The following is a 17,761-nucleotide window of genomic DNA, read 5'->3' as shown; positions in this document are numbered from 1 at the left end:
TCCTCCGGGCTCCCAGAACATCCTGTGCCCATCTCCGCCTTTGCGATTCTCATTGCATGGTAAATGACCTGCTATGTGACTGAGTCTCCAGTACACCATGAGCTCAGTGACCACATTTAATTCATTTCACATCCCTAGCACCTAGCACCCTGCCTGGCACTCAGCAGGCATTCAATGTAAGTCCACTGACCGAGAGGGAAGGAGAAAAGGAGGGACCCAGGGCTCAGAAAGAAGCAGTTGCTCACTTCTGTCGCTCACAGATGATGGTAAGCTCCTGTCTCCAGGGACTTTCCAGATCCTCATTTGTCTATGCTAAGCAAGGAGCTGGGGAGATCAGTTGGGGACGGTTGCGGCTGCTGGGTCTCATCTTGCCTGTAGGCACCTGGGGGGCATAGGCTATGTGGCTGAGGCCACATGTGTTAGAGTTCTATTTGGGTAAGTCCAGGAGAGGAACCCATATCAAATGGACACAAGGCTCCACAAGGGCCCCCAGGATTTCCCAGCCAATAGCCATCTGGCAGCTGGGGCTGGTCTTCTCCCAGCAACAGTGTTGAGAGAGAACCCTCTTTCCCGGCCTGGTGCTGGACTTCCTTGAGCACCTGCTGGGGGCTGAGCTTGATGTGGGAGGCAGGGCTTTCATTAAGGCAGGAGTTGTAAAGCACTGTGATGAACATGATGCTATTTTTACAAATAAAATCATGTTTTAGGATACGCACAAAAAAGAAAACAGAGAGAGATATGCACCATGCTGATGACAGTGCTTAGCATGGCCTTCATACTCTACCGATTTTTGCAATGTTTCCTTGTAAAGTTTTTAAAACAGCCATGTATTAGTTTTATAATGAAAAAGATATCTAATCAAAACCAACAAAGAGTCAATAGTAATCAGGAAGGTAATGCATCACTGCTCACCAACCCTGCTTCTGGCTGAGATGCTCAGGGCCAAGTTTCCTCAGTGTGACAGAACTGATCCTAGGGTGCGTGGCCTGGGTGATGAGGGTGACGTGAGAGCGGCAAAGGAGGCCCTACTGGAAACAGTTCAACAGACACCATCATGGCCATCATCACTCTTGTCCCTTTGTCCTCATCATCATGCTCAGTGGAATTCCAAGGTGGGTGCCTTTAGTTGCCCTTCCCCCTTAGATCCTGATGTCCAAACCAGATATGATCAGCAAAGAATACTTTCTAGCTTTCTATGATTGCTCATCTAGCTCCCTGGAGTGTTATCTCACACCTTACTGTTCCCATTTGTCAGTTCTGGGTGAACCCTGCATGAGGAGAACCCTCCCATCCTGCTCCTGTTCCCCTCTTCCCATGAGCCATGAGTAGGACTCAGACTCACCTGTCCATAGTTCCAGGGGCATGGGCGAATCCAGTTCTTGTTCCCTTGGTAAATGAAGCCATAATCGTTCACAACATATTCCTGCCTCTGGGGCTCACTGTCCAAGTAGACAGAATCCTCTAGGAGTCAAAGTGGGAGGACACAAAGCAGAGAAGTCATTTTGCCCTTCCTGCCCCATTCTCATCCCCAGAAAGCAAAGTCTCATGGAAACTGAGCCCTGGGGGCTCCTGGGTGGCTCAGATGGTTAAATGCCTGCCTTTGGCTTAGGTCATGATCTTAGGGTCCTGGGATCAAGCCCTGCTCTGGGCCCTGGGTTCCAAGCTCTGGCTTCAGTGGGGAGTCTGCTTATTCCTCTCCCTTTGCCCCTGCCTGTGCTCTCTCTGTCTCTCAAATAAATAAGTAAAATATATATGTATATATATATATATATATATTTTTTTTTTTAAGAGCTCTGGGGAGGGCATTGGATGACACCAAGAGGGGCAGAAGGCGGTTGGTTCTTGGAGAGACCCACCTTCTACAATCCCGCAACACCAGCCACAAGTTCGATACAAACATGAGGTTGAACAGCAAAAATTTGCTTTGGTGGAATTTCTTGGTTCACAAAGCACATTTATATCCTGACCCCATTTAAGATTGAGGGAACAGGCTCAAAGTGATAACTTGTCTAAATCACATGTCAGTACAGAGTGAAATTTGAACACAGAGTCCGTATGATACCATATTCCATGATCTTTCTGCTATACTCAACTAATCCTGATTGGAAACCAGAATTTCGGGGTTGGCATTAACCTCCTCATTCCTTTTGTAGGAATTTAATCTAAAGGCAGTATTTAGGAAGTACAGAGAGATTTGGATGCTATGCTATTTATCTGAGTGCTGTTTATAACATTGAAAAGCTGGAAACAGCCTAAATGCCTGGTTCTTGGGAGCTGGTTAAATAGCCATAATTCTGTACACTATTAATATAGTTACAAAATTTTATATATAGGCATCGAAATCTACACATGATATATTAAGTTTAAATGGGTTACGTAATAATATTACAGCATAAATTGATGTTTGTTAAAAACATATTTATGCAGAGGATTTTGAAGGCTATTCTAAAAGGTGTTAATAGTAATTTTTTCCTTTTTGCCTATTGATACTCTCTAGATTTTCTGGAATCAACATGTATTACTTTCATGATGTAAAAAATGATCTTTTTAAAGTTGAGAATGAACAAACAAAGGCCATGGGAGCAGGTGTCCCCTGTGCAGGTCCTGGAACAGTCTGGAAGCCTCGCCAAAGCCTTAGGTAAAAGTACTCTCCTCGCTTCCTCAGACTCTGCCTGCATGGACACCAGTGAAGGAGGACCCCTGCGAGAGATGCATTTTATTGAGGTCTTGCACCAGTGTGGTGAGACCACACACATCCCTCCTGACAGTGGGGGCTAGCAGTGGCCAGAGCTGCAGGGCGGGGCTCCCCAGCCAATATCTTGGACATGGTGGTGGGGTAGCCACTGATCCTGACTTTAGCCCTATTGCTCCCTAGTCCCATACTGAGTCTCCCTGGAACCCGGATGGTGCACAGCTACAAAAAACAAGTCCCCACAGATATCACTTTCCTTCTCACAGCTCAGGGGAGACCTCAGTACAGTCTGAAACCCACAGTCTTGGAGGCCAGGAGGGGGGTGTGTAAGAGAGGGAGAGATAGAGACAGACAATTGTCTTCCTTGACCCAGTGGTAGGGCCTTTTCACATGGTTAATGGGTGAGAGCTCTTAGTGGGTTAATGGGTGAGTGCCACTTAGTGACACTTGCCGTGGGTGGTGGGAGGTGGTTAGAGATGCTAGATCCCAGCCAGGTTCTGGTACAACTCACCTGGTCCCCTCAGGATAAGATTGGGGGGAGCGGGTAGATGAGAGGGAGGAAGGAGAAGGGACATCCTCTAACTAGAAATAAGACTGTTGAGTCTGGCCTCTGCCCAAAATCTCACCAGCCTCATTCTCTTCTCTCAACTCTTCCTGCCTTTCTTCCCACTCTTTCTTCTTGGCTTGTCCTTCATTCTGCCCACGCCATATCCATACGTCTGTATAACTACTCTGCCCCTAGGTAGATTTAGATGACAGGGATTGTGGGACAGGTAGTGCTGGGCTATTCCCTGTAGCTTTGTTTGTCTAAGACAAAGACTGGAAACAGCCAAAACACCCATAAATAGGAGACCGGTTAAAAAACATTTGGTGCATCCAAACAGTGGAGTAATTGTATCCACTAAAAAGAACATATTGACAGGAGAATACATTCAAAACTGAATTGTTGAATGAAAAAAGCAAGTTAAAGCGTGTTATGTACTATATAATCCCATTCATGGTATGATTATAAAATCATACATATACATGTATAAATATATATTTATTTAAGCATAGAACATTTTTGTAAGGCTACACAAGAAAATGTGAACAGAATTTTCCTCTGGAAGATGTAACTTGGAGATTGGGATAAGGTTTTACTTGTCACCTTCTACTTTCCTTCCTGCCTCCTTTCTTCCTTCCTTCCTTCCTTCCTTCCTTCCTTCCTTCCTTCCTTCCTTTCCTTATTTCTTCTTTCTTTCCCTTTACTTTATTCCACACTAAAAGAAATTTTACTTATTTTCTTGTAATGAAAAACTTTAAGCTAACTTAAAAATATATGGTGGGTCACCTGGTTGGCTCAGTTCCTTAAGCATCTCCCTTCAACTCGGGTCATGATTCTGGAGTCCTGGGATCAAACCGTGCATCGGGCTCCCTGCTCAGTGGGGAGCCTGCTTCTCCCTCTCCCTCTGTGCACCCCCCCATGCTCTCTCATTCTTGCTTGCTCTCTCTCTCAAATAAATAAATAAATAAATAAATAAATAAATAAATAATTTTTTAAGATGTATGGTAAAGGTAGATGTTAATAGTGGTCAAACTTAATTATAATAGTTTTCTTTTTAAGTAAAGATGAATTGGTTCATGTTTCTTAAATTCTAAATAAGTAAATAAATAGAACTTCTCCCTGCCCTGTTTGTTGGTGGTTGGGAGTAGATGCTGAGTGCATGCAGCTGGGAGGTTTCTGGTAGCCAGGGAACAGGGGTCTAGAAATCCTTGAGCCTGGCTCTCTGTGGAAATGACAAAGGGGCAGAGACAAGACACCCCCCACACAGGCACTCCACCTTACCTGGGCACCAGGGATTGAAGAGCAGGATGAACTCCCCAAGCTGGTAGGCTGTGACAGACCTCTGGAAAGAGTCAATATGAACTTTCAAGAGATACCGACCTACAGCTGCCACAGGAGGGGCGCACAGGCTCACCTCCAGGGAGCTGGCCCCATTGGTCTCCAGCGAGGCAATCCACGGGCTGGGGCCATGACGACCTGTCAGGCTGAACAGGGCTCGAGTGCCATTGGACAGGTCTGGAAGGGGTCCTGGGAGGGAAGCAGAACAGAGGCTCTCTGCAGTACCTTCTCAACCCTCCAGAATCTCCCTAAGTCCACACCACAAGCACACACACACACACACACACACACACACACCCACACCCCTCAGGGGTCCTCACCAGTCTCAGCCACGAAGATGATATTGTCTAGGCCTGGCTGGAAGCCCCGGTTCCTGAAGTACAGAGTGATGTTGAAGGCCTGGCCCCGGCGGACTAGGAGGCGGTCAGAGCTGATCTCATCTGTGTGGTGCCGCATGTTGTTCCAGGTGCTCTGGAGGTCTGTGAGGGCCACCTCTAGCCCTGCAAGAGGCAGCCAGGGGCATATGAAAGAGCAGGGTTGGGGAGCCTGGTCCAATCCCACCCACCACTTATCAGTTGTATAAACTTGAGCCTCAGTTTCCAAGTCAGTAAAACAGAATCCATGATACCAGACTTACAAGGTTGGTATGAGGATTAAGTGAGGATCCACACATGCAAGTTCCTCTTTCTTACTTCCTTCTTCCCTCCCTTCCTTGCTCCTAGGACCCTCTGTACCCATCTTGTTTACACCCTCCTGGTGATGCATGGTTTTCTGCCTCTGTCCAACCCCTTTTCTAGTCCTGGCCAAGTTTTCTCCCTAGCATATCTCCAGATTCACCCCAGCATCCAGTTTTTGGACTCAAGTTAACAGTTTCACTTGCTCCTATACCAGCCTCCACATCTAGATCTGGTAGTCAGCTGCTATGCTTTCAGCAGTTTGCTGACTCTCTGACCACCACTAATGCCATGTGCCTAATGCCCTGGGAGCTGGGATGCTGAGGACAGTCAAAGAAAGGCCCACTCCCAGGGGCACCTGGGTGGCTCGCTGGTTAAGCATCCAACTCTTGGTTTAGGCTCAGGTCATGATCTCAGGGTTAGGAGATTGAGCCCCGCATAGGGCTCCACACTCAATGGGCAGTCCACTTGGGTTTCTCTTCTTTCCCTCTCCCTCTGCCCTTCCTCCTCCTCAAATAAAAATAAATCTTAAAAAAGAAGGAGGAGAAGAAGAAGGAGGAGGAGAAGGAGAAGGAGAAGGAGGAGAAGGAGAAGGAGAAGGAGAAGGAGAAGAAGAAGAAGAAGAAGAAGAAGAAGAAGAAGAAGAAGAAGAAGAAAGAAGAAGAAAGAAGAAGAAAGTCCCACTCCCTGCCTTCTGGAACTTCTAATAAAACATAGATTGATCTCACTGTTCTCCAACTGTGTCTCCCCAAAAAAGGCTCCACTTCCATTTGACCATGGCCTTACAGTGGTCCCCAGGCACCTGGGCTCATAAGGTTTAAAGCACAATTGGCTCACCTATCTCCTTCTTAGTCATTATCCATTCATGTGTGGTCAAGTCCCTTTACCCCATTAAAATATCTCTGGTGCCCACCTGTCCCTTTGCACGTTCACATAATTCTGACCTCCTCACTTCATTCCTAGTGACCATAATAACAGCCTCCGTCAGGTCTCCTGCTTCTTACACCACCCCCTCCTAACACATCATGAGATTATCTTTCCTCAAGACAAATTGAACATGCCATCCTTCTGCTTTAAAAGTTCTGAGATATCCACAGCCCACCATACAAAAGACATACTCCTTAACCTGACATTTATGATCCTCCACATCTGGTCTTCACCTACACTTGCATTCTCACGTCTCACCACTCCCAGCATGGGCCCTCTCCTCTAGGCAATCCGTCCTCAAGCAAATGATAGCCTTACCTGTCCATGTTTTTTGATCCCGCTATAACCCCAACTTAGAATGCCCTCTCATTCCATCTGTCCCAATCAAATATCTAACCAAATTTCACCTGTCCTCCAAGGCCTCTTGAAGACCCACCTCTTTGATGAAACCTGCCCCAGTTGACCCACCCTCTTCCCATCTCCCACTGACCTACAGTACTTAACTACATCACTTACAGAGAAACTTAATTGCTTCATTGTGTTAATATCATGCTCATTTGTTCATTTTTATCAACAAACTTTTACTGAGATCCTACTAATTTCAGAATCAGCAAGAGATGTTCAGATATTTTTGTAGTTACTTTTTTATTTGTCTGTCTTCCACCGTGGGATGTAAGCCAATGAGGATAGAGGCCTAGCTGTTTTGTCTCAGCTACATGTACATTATAAGAAATACAAACCAAAGCATTTGACAAGATCCAACACCCTCTCATAATAAAAATACAACAAATAAATTACCTCTAGGAAAATAAGTAAACTTGCTCAACCTGATAAAGAGTATCTATGAAAAATCCAGCCAAAACCATAGCTAATAGTGAAAAACTGGATACTTCCCCCTAAGATTAGGAAGAAAACAAGGATGCTCCTCTCTCCCCATCTATTAACATTGTACTGGAGTTTCTAGCCAATATACACTGGAAAGAAGTACAATTATCTTTATCAACATACAACATGATCTTGAATATAGCAAATCCTAACAAGTCCACACACAAAATTGGAACTAGTAGACACATTCATTCACATTCATCAAAAATTAGGGGCGCCTGGGGGCGCCTGGGTGGCACAGCGGTTAAGCATCTGCCTTCGGCTCAGGGCGTGATCTCGGCGTTATGGGATCGAGCCCCACATCAGGCTCTTCGGCTATGAGCCTGCTTCTTCCTCTCCCACTCCCCCTGCTTGTGTTCCCTCTCTCGCTGGCTGTCTCTATCTCTGTCGAATAAATAAATAAAATATTAAAAAAAAAAAAAAAATTAGGGGCGCCTGGGTAGCGCAGTCGTTAAGCGTCTGCCTTCGGCTCAGGGCGTGATCCCGGCGTTCCGGAATCGAGTCCCACATCGGGCTCCTCGGCTGGGCCTGCTTCTTCCTCTCCCTCTCCCCTGCTGTGTTCCCTCTCTCGCTGGCTATCTCTCTGTCAAATAAATAAATAAAATAAAATAAAAATTAATTACATTTCTTTTTTTTAAAAAAGATTTTATTTATTTATTTGACAGAGATAGAGACAGCCAGCGAGAGAGGGAACACAAGCAGGGGGAGTGGGAGAGGAAGAAGCAGGCTCCTAGCGGAGGAGCCTGATGTGGGGCTCGATCCCATAACGCTGGGATCACGCCCTGAGCCGAAGGCAGACGCCCAACTGCTGTGCCACCCAGGCACCCCAAAAATTAATTATATTTCTATACACTTGTAATGAATGAAGTTGCACCCCTACCTCATACCATATACAATAATGGACTCAAAATCAATCAAAGACTTGAATGTAAGAGCTAAAACTATAAAACATTTAGAAGAAAACATAGGGGTAGATCTTCATGATCTTGAACTAGGAAATGGTTTCTTAGATATGAAATAGAAGCACAAGCAATAAGAGAAAAAAACTATACATTGGACTTCATCAAAATTAATAACTTCTTGTTTCAAGTACATTGTCAATAAAGTAAAAAGACAACTCACAGAATGAGTGAAAATATTTGTAAATCATGTATCTGATAAGGGACTAGTATCAAGAATATAAAAGGAGGGGCGCCTGGGTGGCTCAGTTGGCTAAGTGGCTGCCTTTGGCTCAGGTCATGATCCCAGGGTCCTGGGATGGAGCCCCAAATCCTTGGGCTCCCTGCTCAGCAGGGAGTCTGCTTCTCCCTCTCCCTCTCCCCTCTGCCCTGCTCATGCTCTCTCTTGTGCATACTCTTTCTCTCGAATAAATAAATAAAATCTTTAAAAAAAGAATATATAAGAATTTGTATGACCTAATGATAAAAAATAACCCAAATAAAAAATGAGCAATTGATCTGAACAGACATTTCTAAAAAAAAAAAAAATGCAAAAGGCCAATAAGCAAATGAAAAGATGCTAAACATCATTAATCATTAGGGAAATGCAAATTAAATACCACTTCACACCCACTGGGATGGCTCTAATAAGAAAGACAGAAAATAACAAGTGTTGGTGAGGATGTAGAGAAATCGAAACCCTTATACATTGCTGGTAAGATTGTTAAATGGTGCAGTATGGAAAACAGTATGGCAATTCCTCAAAATGTCAAAGATAGAGTTACCATATGACCCAGCAATTCCACTCCTAGGTATGTACCCAAGAAATTGAAAACATGTTCACGTAAAATGTGTACATGACTGTTGATAGCAGCATTATTCATAATAGCCAACAGATGGAGACAACCCAATGACCATCAACTGATTACTGGATGAATGAATGTGGTATACCCATATAGATGAAACTTGAAAACATTATGCTAAGTGAAAGGAGTCAGACATAAAAGGTCACATATTATATGATTCATTTATGAAATATGCAGAATAGTTAAACCCATAGAGACAGATGGTAATTAGGGTTTGCCAAGGCCTGGGAGGACGTGGGGATGAGATGTGACTGCTAATGGGTATAGGGTTTCTTATAAAAGAAATATAAGCATAATGATCAGCACATTGTAGGTACTAAAAAATTGTAAGAGTGCCTGGGTGGCTCAGTCAGTTAAGTGTCCAGTTTGGTTTTGGCTCAGGTCATGATCTCAGTGTCATGAGATGGATCCCTGCATTGAGTTCCATGCTCAGCATGGAGTCGATTGAGATTCTTTCTCCCTCTCCTTCCCCCTCTGCCCCTTCCCCTGCTCTCTCCCTCTCTAAAATAAATGAATAAAATCTTAAAAAAAAAAAAAGATGTTTGTTAGTTTGAATAGAGTTCTCTATCTTTTGCATAATCATTTTGCACTTACTTCCAATTCAACCAACACCTCGTTGAAGGCCTGTCTACTACGTGCTGGGCACCATCCTAGGCACTCTTATCTCATTGAATCCTCACTACAATGTTGGAGGGATGAAATGCAATGTCATTCACACTTGGAGACGAGGAAACAAAGTTCAGGCAGATTAAATGTCTTGTCTAAGGTTGAACTTAGGATCACTGGCCCAAGTCCTGTGCTCTTTCCATTACCCAACACTTGCTGCCCATTGCTGGTCTTCACTCACGTTCAGAAAGGACGTCTGGCCCACTGTCAGCTGGGAAAGCTCTTGGCTTTCCACTACAAGTGGAAAAAGAAGTTCAACCCTTTTGGAGACAAGATGACTAGACATATATCACTAACTGGCTCCAATTCAGGTTGGGCATGTGACCCAGAATACTCAACAGGTATGGCAACATTTGCCTGACAGCAAGCACTGGAGCCAAATCTCATCCTCTGGATACATAATGGGTCAAGCTAATCTCTGCCTATAATGCTGAGATTATTCTTCATCCCAGACACCAGATGTTCAAATAGGAGGTACATTTACTATTGGCCACATTTGTTCTCCTTGATGTGAGGGGAGAAGAGAGTGAAATGATCAGGGAAAGAGGAAATTATAGGAAGAATTTTTAAAGTAATTGATCTCAGTATCTATCCTAGAAAGACACTCCCACATGAGTACAGAGGCATACCTAAGAATGTGCCCTGCAACACTGCTTATATAACTGGAAAATGGGAAACAACCTAAATGCCTGTCAAAATGGAACTGGATAGGGGTGTCTGAGTGGCTCAGTTGGTTGAGCATCCTGCTCTTGCTTTCAGCTCAGGTCTTGATCTCAGGCTCATGGAATTGAGCCCTGCAGCCAGCTCCACACTCAGTTTAGAGTCTGCTTCCTCTCTCCTTCTGCCCCTCCCCCTGCTTCTCTCTCTCTCTCATAAATAAATAAATCTTTTAAAAGTGGGACTGGATAAATAAATTACTTACACCCATACTATGGAATACTTTGCAAAGTGGAAAATTTTGAGGTAGATTTATAGGTACTAATTGGCATGGGTAGAGCTCCAACACACTACAACAAAATCAAGTTGTAGAAAAATATGTACAATGTAATGATACCATGATATACCAAAAAAAGCTAGTCTTATATTGATATATATATTTAGACAAAAGACTAGTAACAGTGGTTTCTCTTAGATATGACCAAAATGGATCCTTGAGTTGAGTCTGGGGTTGGAGGTGGCAGTGTTGCTCGGCTGAGAGGAAGTGTAGATTTATCTGTAATTATTGTTTTATTTTACTCCAACTATGTACTCATGTATTTCTTGTGTAGTTAAAAATTATAAAAATTTAAATGAAAAATAGTAAATGAAGGTGAGGCTGTTAAATTTGTAGAGCTTCAAGTTCATTCTTATAAGTGGTTTCAACTAACCATTTACTCTTCATAGAGGCTTTCTAGAGAGGGAGCTGATGTAGAGAGGAGAGTGGTGGTGGGAAGTTTAGCTAAAATGAGGAACAGACCTTCTGAAGTGGGGAAAAAAGAGAAGATATGAAGACGAGAGAATGTTGGAGCTGAAAGACAACTTCAAGATTGTCTTGTCCACCTCCCCTCGTGTTTCAGGCTGGGGGCTGGGAACTAGAGAAGTGACTTGCTAAATGTCAAAGAGTCAGCAAATGGCAGAGGACAGGATCCCTGAACCAGTAATCCCTGGCCCTGCCCCGTCCCACTGGGTTGTGGAAGCAGGCATGCTGGTATACAGCTGTTGGGCTATGTTTACCAGCCAGCCTCCACCTTGTCTCCTGGGTCTCAGGCTACCAACAAATTCTGAGGTTCCTGGGTTTCTACTCTTTCTGCCTCAGTTCTTTATTTACTCCTTTCTTCCCCTGAATCCATTCTCCCCTTGACTTCCTGTGGTCTCTCTCTCTTCCTTCTCCCTCGGCTCCAGCAGCCCCGTAAGCCTCCCCTACCTTGCTCCATGGTGGCTGCCTCTGGTGTCCAGGCTACTCCCCACAGAACAGCTGGGTGATGTGGAGTTTCAGGAAACTGATCCTGGAGTGTTTTTTTCCCCTTCCATCCTCAAGACTCCAGGAGACACCGAAGACAGGGTGGCTGCTGCACTGCCACCTGCTTACTGGGCAGATCACAACTGGTTTTCTCACTTGCCCTCAGGTTTTTCTTGGCAGTGTTGCTCGGCTGAGAGGAAGTGTAGAGGCCAATGAACTCTCAGGGCCTTCTGATAGCTCTTGGGCAATGGGGCCTTCCATGGCAGGTGCTGTACTGTAGTCAGGGAGCTAGGTTGGAGAGGTGACCTGATAGGACCTCTCAAGGGATGGAGGGGCCTGTGCCCCCTGCAAGAAAGAATACCAAGGTCCCAAGACTACAGCTCACAACTGCGAGAGCCTGGGACAGCTCTCAAGCCTAGAACTCTGCTGGCTTTTTTTCTTGAAGAGACACTTTCTAGACGTCAAATGCAAATAGAGCCCACTCTGGGTCACCCTTGGAATGATATTGTTTGTATTCCTTTTTTGGCAGAGCTATTGTGTTGGGTGAAACCTGCCAGGTGAAGGCAAAACTCAAAAGCAGTAGAAGAAGCAAACTTGGGAAGATTCGTGGAGGAGTTTTGGAAGTAGGTAAGAGGGTGGGAATGCCAATGAGTGACCTTGATTCTATTAAGAACAGCACATGTCCTGGGAGTGAGTGTGTAGGGAGAAAAGCACAGATAGCAGAAGACAGGTAGAAGGAGGGGAAAGGGATCTTCACAGGGAGTGGGCAGGATACTCCAAGGTCCCCTTCCTCCACCCCACCCCCACACTGCCTTTCCCTCTTGTGGGACCCTTCTCCCTGCATTCTTCTTTTTTCTGGGTCCCTTAACCTCCCTCCTCAGGGGCCCCTGGGTGACTCAGTCAGTTAAGTGCCTGCCTTCAGCTCAAGTTATGATCCCAGGGTCCTGGTATCTAGCCCCACATCAGGCTCCCTGCTCAATGGGGAGTCTGCTTTTCCCTCTATCCCCTCCTCCCTGCTAGTGCTCTATCTCAAATACATAAATAAAATCTTTAAAAAAGAAAAGAAAAGAAAAGAAAAGGAAAGGAAAGGAAAGGAAAGAAAGAAAGAAAGAAAGAAAGAAAGAAAGAAAGAAAGAAAGAAAGAAAGAAAGAAAAAGAAAGAAAGAAAGAAAGAATTCTAATAAAAAACCAAAACAAAACGAAACAAAAAACCCTCCCTCAGGAACCTCACTCCCCACCATCCTCCCTCCCTCCTGTATTTTCAACTCTCTCTGTCCCTAGTCTGGTCTTATAGTATGTATATCCATGCACACATACAATTCACTGCCTCACACACCCACCCACCCACCTTTAATCCAGAATGAAACGCCTCCCCTCTCCCCTTCCTCCTGGTCTTGGTGACTGAGGATGGTGCCTGCCCAGTCACTTGGGAGAAACCTGGGTGCAGCCTTGTATTTCTCCATCTTCCTAACCTCCTTTAGCTCATCAGTCGCTGAGCCCTGCCGGTTCAGCTCCTGATTATCTCCTAACATTAGCCCGTCTTCCCTATGCCCTTGGCCCTGCCTTCATTAAAGCACCCCCTTGCCTGGACAACTCCTAACCGGTCTCCCATCCATCCATTTTCCAAATGAGCCGTCCACATGATTTTTCTGAAGTGTCTTATCAGGTTGCTCTTGGCTTAAAATCCCGTAGTGGGCTCATGGGTGGCTCAGTCGGTTGAACATCTGACTCTTGGCTTCCACTCAGGTTGTGATCTTGCGGATGTGGGATTGAGCCCCGTGTGGGGCTCCACACTGGGCATGGAGCCTGCTTAAGAATCTCTCTCCCTTGCCCTCTAGGGGTGCCTGGGTGGCTCGGTTGGTTAAGCGCCTGACTTTTGATTTAGGCTCAGGTCATGTTCTCAGGGCCGTGGGGCTTTGTGCTCAGTGGGGAGACTGCTTGGGATTCTCTCTCTCCCTCTCCCTCTGCCCCTCTGCCCCCCCATACTGCTCTCTCTCTCTCTCCCTGTCTCAAATAAATAATCTTAAAAAAAATCCAGCAGTAGGTCAAGGCCTAACTTCCCAACATAGCCCCCAAAGCCCTTTAGGATCTTTCCTTCTTGCCTGGAATCCACTCAGGCCAAACCCCTGCCATTCTCAGATGCAGACCTGCTCTCCTGCTCCTGTCAGTCTCTCTTTCTGAAATGTCCTTCTCTCAGTTGTCTACTTTCTCAGATCCAGGCTCAGGAACTGTCCCTCCAGGAAGACTTCCTAACACCCTCTCTCTACCACACCAGGCATTTACGGACACCCCTTTTTCATTCCCTATTAGCCAACTCATACACAACATTATAAATACTTAATTTTCCCCCCAACCCCCCTGGAAGGCATGGCCTATGTCTTATTAATATATCTCCACTGCTTACTAATGTTGGGGGCTAATAGTAAAACTACTAGTAGAACCAGCGACATCTTTTCAGTTCCAGACACTGTCTTACATACTTTATGTGCATTATCCCACTTAATCTTCATGCTGTTCCCCATGAGTTAGGTACTATTATTGTTCCTCTATTACAGGTAAGGAAATTGAGGCTTGAAGGCATTAAATGTTTCCCCAAGATCACTAAGAACTAGTGGAGCCAGATTTTGAAGGCTGAATGTCAGACTCTGGAGTCCTGTGTAAGCGCTTACTGCAGTATCTGAAGGATGGGCAGTTTTCCGGTTCATATTTGCTGGCCAGTGCACTGAATGAATTAAAAGATGACCCACGCATGAACAAACATATAAATGCCTGAACCCATTGCCACATTAGTGGAAATGGGTTAGCCCGGGGGAGAAGGAGGAGGCACAGGCAGGAGAGCTTAATTGTGAGGAGAGATAGGAAGGTGAGTGCAGCAAGGGCAGCTGGGTCTGGAGAGGTGGGTGCCCAATGGCCATCAGACAACAACAGCCTATTTCATGGTGCTGGGCTAATGAGCTGACTTACAGGTTCAGCTTTTCATTTGATTCCTACAAACCATTAGTCAGAGAGTGTGTGGAGGTTGTGTGCTGGAAGAGGGAGGCAGCGCTGATCACACAGCAGCTTGTCCCTTAGCCCAGGGTAAGGGAGGCTGGGACAGCCAGGGAAGCTGAGCAGAGTTGATGAGCACCTTCCTGTCTGGAGGGAAGTCGGGCTGTAACCTGCAAGGGAGGGGCACAGAGCAGATCCTGGAACACTCAAGCAGGGAGGTGTGGGCTCACCGACCATCCCCTGGGCCAGCTCTACCAAACTGGGGGTGGGGTACCTCCAGACCTTTCTAAGATTCAGAGAGACTAGGATGCTAATTCTGGCCCTACTATGTATTTCCAGCATGCCCTTAGCCACATTCCAGTTTTCTTTTCTGTAGACTCAGGGTCCATGGCTCCATGGGTGCCCAGGTCTGAGGGGAGGAAAGGGGTTCCCCACGGACAATAGTAAAGGGAAGCCCACTCACAGATCCAGATGTGTTCCTCTGTCTTCTCCCTCTTGGTATGACCAGAAATGGAGACGGTCAGGAGGAGAGGTGATTAAACTGATAGGAGGACCTCCGCGTCAATGTACTTCGTGAATGACAAAGCTCTTTAGACCGCACTCTCATTTGATCCTCACAGCAACCCTCTGAGGGCTGGCTCTGTACTGTCGTTGGTATTGTCTGGCACCCGAGGGACCCAGGACTCAGCCCCAGAGCTCTTTGGTTTATATCACACAATGACACTGAACAGCATGGACCCCAAAACTACCAGCCAAAAGGGCATGAGCACAGGTCCCCATGGGGGATTGCAGGGGAAAACCAGCAATTAGGAGACTTGGGGGCTGGCCTGCTTTGTGCCCGCTGCTCCACACCCCGGACGTTTCTTTCAGAGTTTATTTGTGGGCACCACTGCCAGGGAGGCCAGCACGCTGGGTTTTGTGAGACAGGGGAGGGTGAGGATGGTGAGGCAGGGTTGGTCAGGACATAATCTGAAGGTGCTTTGCAGCAGGGGGCATGAACCCTAGAATCCTGGGCACAGGAAGGGACTTTGAGATTGTCTAGCTTGTCCAACCAAAGTAGGGAATGAAGCCAGACAGGCTTGTCTACACGAAAAAAAGGAAACACCACAGAGTACAGGTTTTTCAGCCAATTTTTGAACAAGGAGACTGGAAATTATTTGAAAGGTTGACTGGGAAGGTAGAAGTGGCTAATCCCCACATTGAAGGCCCTTGAAAACCCAGTAGGAAGCCCGTCCACTGTTCCCCCTCCAAGGACACAAGTGACACAGTCAGGGAGCTTTGCACCTCCCAGACCAACCTGACAGGAGGGGCAATGACTAAACAAAGCAGGACGAGGCACTCGGCAGGTGGAGCAAGGTTTCAGATTTCCGCAGGAGCCAGCCCAGGTTCTAGGTCTCCCTCAGGTGGGTGGGAGCCCGCTGGAGCACAGCAGTGACAAAGCGGTGACAGAGCCCCACAGAAATGCCCACGGCGTTCAGTGGGGATGGGCACAGCTGGCACACAGGGTGGAGCTTGCGAAAGCAAAATAAATTTTAAAAAACAGAAAGGAGGAGGAGGAGGGGAGAGGGTAGGGAGAGGTGCCAGGTGAACCCATGGGGCAACTGAGCCAGTGAGGAGTGGCAAGGATGAAGGGCCCATATGCCTGAAAACCTGCAGGAGGTTGCTCTCATTTTCTGCATTTCTGGAGTTTCCAAATTTTCCATGATGGAGATATGCCAATTCATAATGATAACTGTATTTTTTAATTTCTTTTTTACTGAGAGATAATTGGCATAGACTATTGTGTAAGTTCAAGATACACAACGTGTTGATCTGATACATTTATATATTGTAATACGATTACTACAGTAGTGTTACTAACATGTCCATCACATCACGTAGTTTTTTTGTTTTGTTTTGTTTTGTTTTTTTGCGGTAAGAATATTTAAGATCTGGTCTCTTGGTAACTTTGAAGTATACAATATACTATTGTTAACTATAATCACAATGCCATTAGATCTCCAGAATTTATTCATCTACCAACTGGAAGTTTGTATTCTTTGACTAACATCTTCCCAGTTCCCTCACCCCCTACCCCTGGTAACCACCAATCTACTCTGTTTCAAGGAGTTCAGCTTTTTCAGACTCCACATGTAAGTGACATAGTGTTTGTCATTCCCGTCTGAATTATCTCTCACTAAGCATAATGCCCTCAAAGTCCATCCATGTTGTAGCAAATGGAAGGATTTCCTTTCTTTATTTTGACTGAATATTTGTGTGTGTGTGTGTGTGTGACATCTTTGTCCGTTCATCCATTGACAGACACTCGGGTTGTTTCCGTGTCTTGGCTAATGTCAATAACGCTGCAATAAACATGGGGGTGAAGATATCTCCTCAAGACAGTGATTTTATTTCCTTCAGATAAATACCGAACATGGGATTGCTGGATCGTAGGACAGTTCTATATTTAACTTTTGAGGAACCTCCATACTGTTTTCCACAGTGGCTGCACCAGTTTGCATTCCCACCAACAGTGCACAAGAGTTCCTTGTTCTCCACATCCTCACTTGTTATCTCTTATCTTTTGATGATAGCCATGTAATGATAACTTTAAAAAGCACAATGAACGGCAGGGGAAGAACAGAAAGATATATGGCAAACTGTTAGCAGAGATTTCTTCCAGGTTGGGGAGCTATTGGTGATTTTTTCTTTTGCTTCTTTTCACTTTTCTGTTCTTTCCAAATTACCTAGACTGAGCACAGATAGTTTTGAGTGAGCCCTGCCCAGCCATTCCCATGTTCTCAGGTAGCAGCGGAGAAGTCCTGCTAGGTAGCTCTGGCCTGTTCCCCTGATGGCACAGTCACTGTCGTCCCAGGCTACTGACCTCTGCAGGCTCACGAAGACAACTTAAATGGAGAGACCTGGGATGCTTGATTCCAGAGTAGCTGACTTAGGGTGATTGGGTTTATTTTGAGGTGGGGGACCTTAAAGGAGGAGAGAGAAGACAGGAAGGGCAGGGAGGGCCCAGCTAACACAGCTGGCAGCCAGGCCAGAGGACCAGCCAGTAGCAATTAAGTAGCTTGTTAGTGCAGAAGAGAGAACACAGGTGATAAATATAGATGTCTTTATTGTCTCTTCCCAAGATGCATACGGCTTCCAACAGAGCTTCATTCACTGCAGGCAGGCTGGAAAGAGTACAGAGAAGGAACAAAGATAACATCACACCTTCTGGAATAGAAAAGACCAAGGTGGGGCTTTGAGGGGACTGGAAGGGCATCAGGAGTAGGGGGAGGGGAGAGGCTGGGGGATGAAGAAGAGAGCATTG

The 17,761-nt window shown here is 45.8% G+C and overlaps 2 protein-coding genes across 7 annotated transcripts in view; one reads left to right on the top strand and one right to left on the bottom strand.

Moving 5' to 3' along the window:
* Nucleotides 1-11,488, bottom strand: part of TGM5 (transglutaminase 5) — a 29,266-nt gene extending 17,778 nt beyond the window's left edge. Inside the window, exons 1-4 of the mRNA XM_011228229.3 lie at nt 11,434-11,488; nt 4,895-5,074; nt 4,518-4,763; nt 1,343-1,461 (exon numbers count right to left, since the gene is read on the bottom strand). Coding sequence (XP_011226531.2) covers nt 1,343-1,461; nt 4,518-4,763; nt 4,895-5,074; nt 11,434-11,443 — 555 coding nt within the window. The 5' untranslated portion in view covers nt 11,444-11,488. The remainder of the gene's footprint in view (nt 1-1,342; nt 1,462-4,517; nt 4,764-4,894; nt 5,075-11,433) is intronic.
* CCNDBP1 (cyclin D1 binding protein 1) overlaps nt 1-17,761 on the top strand; it is a 78,059-nt gene that overhangs the window by 52,852 nt on the left and 7,446 nt on the right. The window contains exons 12-13 of one of the 6 annotated variants that reach the window (XM_034661060.1): nt 11,999-12,092; nt 17,580-17,684. The exons of 1 other annotated variant lie outside the window; for it this stretch is intronic. In XM_034661060.1, the coding sequence (XP_034516951.1) occupies nt 11,999-12,092; nt 17,580-17,684 (199 nt within the window). Of the gene's footprint in view, nt 1-11,998; nt 12,097-17,579; nt 17,685-17,761 lie in introns of those variants that run through there. 4 more of the 6 variants (XM_034661063.1, XM_034661061.1, XM_034661062.1 and 1 more) reach the window with 4 other exon arrangements.

Source organism: Ailuropoda melanoleuca, chromosome 5, assembly GCF_002007445.2.
Source record: "Ailuropoda melanoleuca isolate Jingjing chromosome 5, ASM200744v2, whole genome shotgun sequence".
Classification (NCBI taxonomy): Eukaryota; Metazoa; Chordata; class Mammalia; order Carnivora; family Ursidae; genus Ailuropoda; species Ailuropoda melanoleuca.
Note: the sequence above shows the minus strand (reverse complement) of the source record. Positions and strands in the feature narration are given on the sequence as shown.